The sequence below is a fragment of the Herpailurus yagouaroundi genome, unplaced genomic scaffold (assembly GCF_014898765.1).
Source record: "Herpailurus yagouaroundi ecotype Mexico unplaced genomic scaffold, PumYag 220, whole genome shotgun sequence".
Lineage (NCBI taxonomy): Eukaryota > Metazoa > Chordata > Mammalia > Carnivora > Felidae > Herpailurus > Herpailurus yagouaroundi.
The window spans coordinates 1,903,315-1,907,873 of NW_024412451.1; the positions used below are offsets into that span (position 1 = coordinate 1,903,315).

Here is a 4,559-nt window from a genome sequence, read left to right on the forward strand (position 1 = left end):
GGGGCTGGACCCGTGGGTCTGAGGGAGGAGGGGGCTGGGGGCTGGACTCCTGGGTCTGAGGGAGGAGGGGCTGGGGGCAGGACTCCTGGGTCTGAGGGAGGAGGGGGTGCAGGGCTGGAGGCTGGGTCTGAGAGAGGAGGGTTGGGGCCTGGACTCCAGGGTCTGAGGGGGGGTGGGCTGGGGGGACTGGGTCCTTGGGTCTGAAAGGGGAGGGACTGGGGGCCTGAACCCCTGGGTCTGAGGGAGGAGGGAAGTGCAAGAAAGTAAAAAGAGAAAAGTTGACTTTAGGCCCCAGTAAAATTTTCTGTCTGGTGTGCACAGCGTATGAGGGGGTTTAGTTCAGGTTCACCATTACACCTGCTCTTTTCTGTTGTCTGCTGTGCACCGGTGGTCATGGACCCCGTGTGACACCCACACTCTGGGCCTAGGAAGCACTATTACCAGGGTTAAAGATAAGCAGGGCCCCGGGCGCCTCAGTCGGTGAAGCCTCCGACTTCCACTCAGGTCACGATCTCACGGGTCGTGAGTTCGAGCCCCATGTCGGGGTCGGTGCTGACAGCTCAGAGCCTGGAGCCTGCTTCGGACTCTGTGTCCCCCTCTCTCTCTGCCCCTCCCCTGCTCGCACTCTGTCTCTCTCTCAAAAAATAATAAACATTTTTTTAAAACTTAAAGAAAAAAGTTAAGTTGGGCCCCAATAGGCGCAGTCCTTTGCGGGGGGACCCACAGCCACAAGGGGACAGAAGTGCCTGCAAACCGACCCTCTTAACCTCTGGGCTGTGCCACCTCCCCACCCCCACCCTGTCACGGGTCACCTCACGTAATCTGCTCCAGTCAGGTGCTGTCCCCATTACAGAGCAATCAGATTTCTTCAAGGTCATGCCAAGGTCAGGGTTAAGAGTGAGGAAAGAAAAAGGCAGAGGGACCGATTGCCTTTCGTAATTTGTATTGGGCTCTCGTGCTTGTTACAAGATGACTTACGACCATTATGGAAACTTGAGACGATCCAGTTACGAGCAAGAAGAGAATAGCACCCGTAGGCAAGCGGACACAGCCACCTCCAGAAATATGGACCGTTACCCTTTGTTATACATCCTTCCCGCTTCTAACGCTGCCAACCCATCCTTCTACACTTCTAAACAAAAACTGGGCTATAGGTACAGTTTTGAAACTTTCCCCTTATTGCACGAACGCCTCTCTGGGTCCCAGCCCATAGATCCACATCCCCCTTCCCCCCAGCGTTTCCTCAGGGGAAGTTTTAGACGTACACAAAAGGTGTTAAGAATTTTCCAGCGAACGCTCAAAAACCCACCACGTGGATTCTCCCGCTGACATTCTGCTGCACCTGCTCTATCACGTTTCTGTCCATCGGTCCGCCCCTCCCTCCACCCACCAATCTTTTACCTTTCCTGCATTTCAAAGCATCCACGGTCCCCTTTGCAGTGCTGCTGGGGTTCCGTCCTAGATGCGCGCCATCACCGATTTAACCAGACCTGAACGTGGGCTCACTTCCCGTTTGCACCGCGCAGATGCAGCGGTGGGACCGTCCCCGCCTGTCCGTGTCTGTGCAGAGCCACGGTCGGGTCCCTACCGCCGGCCAAAGGAGTCTCGGTCAAAGCCTTTCCAACGGTGTTGGCAGACGCCCTTCCTGTCCTGCCTCAAACCACAAGCCGTGATTCAGGCTCATGAGCCCCATGGCGGGTCTCCGTCCCGGCTCTGCAGAATGCCCAGAACTCCTAAACCAAAGCTTTTTGACTGTTCACGGTGTGCCAGATCCCATTGGCCAACATACCTCGGCAAGTGAGACAGGCCAAATCCCCTCCCCTCCTGGCACTTCCATTCTAGTGGGGAGGGAAAGGATAAACAGAACAACACCGTAAAGCGCGGTGTGTCCGATGAGAAGTGCTGTGAAAGAGGGAAAGCGGGGGAGGGAGGGAGGCGCTACAGTTGAAACAGGGTGGCCAGCGAAGGTGTCACTGAGGAGCAGAGGCCTGAAGGAAGGGGACGATGCGCCGTGCTGGCATCCAGGGGATGAGCACTCCCGGCAGAGGGAACAGCATTCCTGGCGGAGGGAACAGCATATGCAAAGGCCCCGAGGCGGCGGCATAACTGGAGCCTTTGAAGATAAGGAGGCCACTGTGGTTGCAGAGCCAAGGGGAGAGGAACAGACAGTGGGGTCAGTGGTACTGCAGCCAGCTCATGGGGTCTGTGGCCGGGTAAGCACTTGGGGTTTACGCCGAGTGACGCAGCAGCCGCGGGAGGGCTGTGAACAGTGGAGGGTGGTTCTAACGAGATGTCTCCGGCCACTGCAGCGGAGGCGGGGAGCCCTGTGAGAAGGCGGCCACAGCAGCCCAGAGCAGGGGGTCAGCCCCGGCAGGGGGGGCGGGGGTGGCCGGGGAGGGCGGCGGAGTGGTCCGAGTCTGGAGAGGTTTTGAGGGTGGGGCGGTCGGCACCTGCTGATAGGCTGGGTGTGGGCACGAGAGGAAGAGTCGGGGAACTTTCGGGGCTTCTGTCGGCTTCGCTCAGAAACGGGGGCGTGAGCTTCATACAGTCAGGGCTCACACCTCCCGCTTCCTCACCCGTCCGTGTCTCCCCAGGACCAGGGGCCCCCTGCCACCCTCCGCTGAGGCCCAGGGCTCGCACCTCCTGATCCGTACCGTGGACGAGTCAATCAACACGACTTTCATCTGCCACGTCACCAACGCCCGAGGGACTGGCCAGGCAGAAATGACCGTCCTGATCAGAGGTGAGGAGCCCCCCCCCCCACTGCCCCGGGTGGAGAGAACAGAGGGACAGAAGGAGAAGGTGACAGCAGGATCCCTTCTGAGGGAGAAGTGTGGAAGCGGTCCCCTGGCTAGGGAGTCTTCGGCCACAAGACCGCTCTCTGATTCCCAGTCTACCCCTCATCCCCCTCCCGAAAGGACCAGTGGAGTCCTCTTTACTCTGGTAACTCGCCATCTGTACCATTGCAACAATCATCGTCCAGCCTCCTGGCTACACCACTCTGCAAACCCAGGCCGGGGCGGTTGCGTGAGGCTTGTCCCCAGGGACTGGGAAGGGCCTTCCCAAGCAAATTAGGCAGGGCTCTGTCAATTGCAGTTCACAGAAGCCCAACCCCGAATAGTCGAAGCAAGAAAAAAGGGACTTGATTGAAAAATGCACCTTCAGGTATGGTCGGATCCACACGCTCCAGCTGTGTAACCCCAGAACTTTCCTTTACGTCTCTCTCGTCTCTGCTGGCTGTGTGTGCGCTCAGAGAGGCGAGATGTCCCCCAGCAGCTATAGCCTCGCGTCTCCCCTAGTTCAGTAGCCCCAGGGGAGAGAATACGCCACTTTCGAAGGCTCCAGCCCAAGTCCCAGGGCTGCCGGTCATTGGCACAGCCAGGGTCCCAGCCCCCTCCCCTGCCCGGAGAATCAGTCACAACAGCCATGGAGAACGGAATGCTCTGATCGGCCTGGCCCGGGTCAAAGTCTCGGCCTAAGAACCACAGGGTGGGGTCAAGTCCTGCTGACCGGTATAGACCAAGGGAGGGGCAGTGGTAGCTTCCTAAAGGGTACCGAGTAACGTGGGGTGGGGGGGGGCAGGTGAAGACCCCTGAAATCTGGGAACCCAACCCTGGCTCCTGCTTCTCTTCCAGCAGAACCTCACGAGGAAGAGCCACAACCAGTCCTGCCCATCACCATCATCGGGTCGATCGTGGCGATCGTGGTGACCGTGTTCTTAGTGGCCCTGTTGCTGATTTATTTCTGCTGGTTCAGACGCTCCCGTGAGTCCTTCCTCTTTGGCACGTCCCCTGCCCGTCAGCCACGAACGAATGTCACCACAGCTGCCGGGCTTGGGCGCCTACTATGACTCATGCTAAGCCCCGCCCATGGCCACCTCCCGGCTGAATCCTCAGTGCCTTGGGGTTCCCCCATTTTACACATGAGGACACCAGGCTCAGGGAATCTGGCTCCTTGGACCACTGATTCCGCGTACAAATGTCTAGGGAACAGGGCAGCCCTGAAGGATGCCTGATGCTCTCTAAAGGGCCCTATGCTGTTTTATTTGGTTTTTTTTAATGTTTATTTCTTTTTGAGAGAGAGAGGGAACGAGGGAGGGGCAGAGAAGGGTACAGAGGATCCAAGGTGGGCTCCGTGCGGACAGCAGCGAGCCCGACGTGGGGCTCGAACTCACAAACCGTGAGATGGTGACCTGAGCGGAAGCCAGTTGCTCAACCGACTGAGCCACCCCGGCGCCCCCAAAGGGCCTGATGCTCTTAACTCCCAGGGCTTCACGCGGGCTGTTCCCCTGCCTGGAACGCCCTCGCCATGGCCCCTTCTGGTGAAGTCCTTCGGCTTCGGGAGAGGAGCCTGCAGAGTGCCTCGTGCTGGGAGCCCCATTTTCCAGATGAGGAAGTGTTTGCTGAGAGAGCTGAAGTTTTCCAACAGCCACACAGCTGGAAAGTCGGGAGTAGAGAGCAGTTCTCCTAACTACGAAGGTTGTTCGCTCGACCACTAAACAAAACTGCCTCCTCACATCCCAGCTGGAGGCGGCCTGCTCCCCCTCCTCCTCCCCCTCC

General features: G+C 58.5%; 1 protein-coding gene across 1 annotated transcript in view; it reads left to right on the forward strand.

Annotated features, from left to right (window-relative positions):
- Window positions 1–4,015, forward strand: part of PVR (PVR cell adhesion molecule) — a 12,050-nt gene extending 8,035 nt beyond the window's left edge. Inside the window, exons 5-7 of the mRNA XM_040457921.1 lie at window positions 2,595–2,743; window positions 3,636–3,764; window positions 3,987–4,015. Coding sequence (XP_040313855.1) covers window positions 2,595–2,743; window positions 3,636–3,764; window positions 3,987–4,015 — 307 coding nt within the window. The remainder of the gene's footprint in view (window positions 1–2,594; window positions 2,744–3,635; window positions 3,765–3,986) is intronic.
- The last annotated feature ends 544 nt before the right edge of the window (window positions 4,016–4,559 follow it).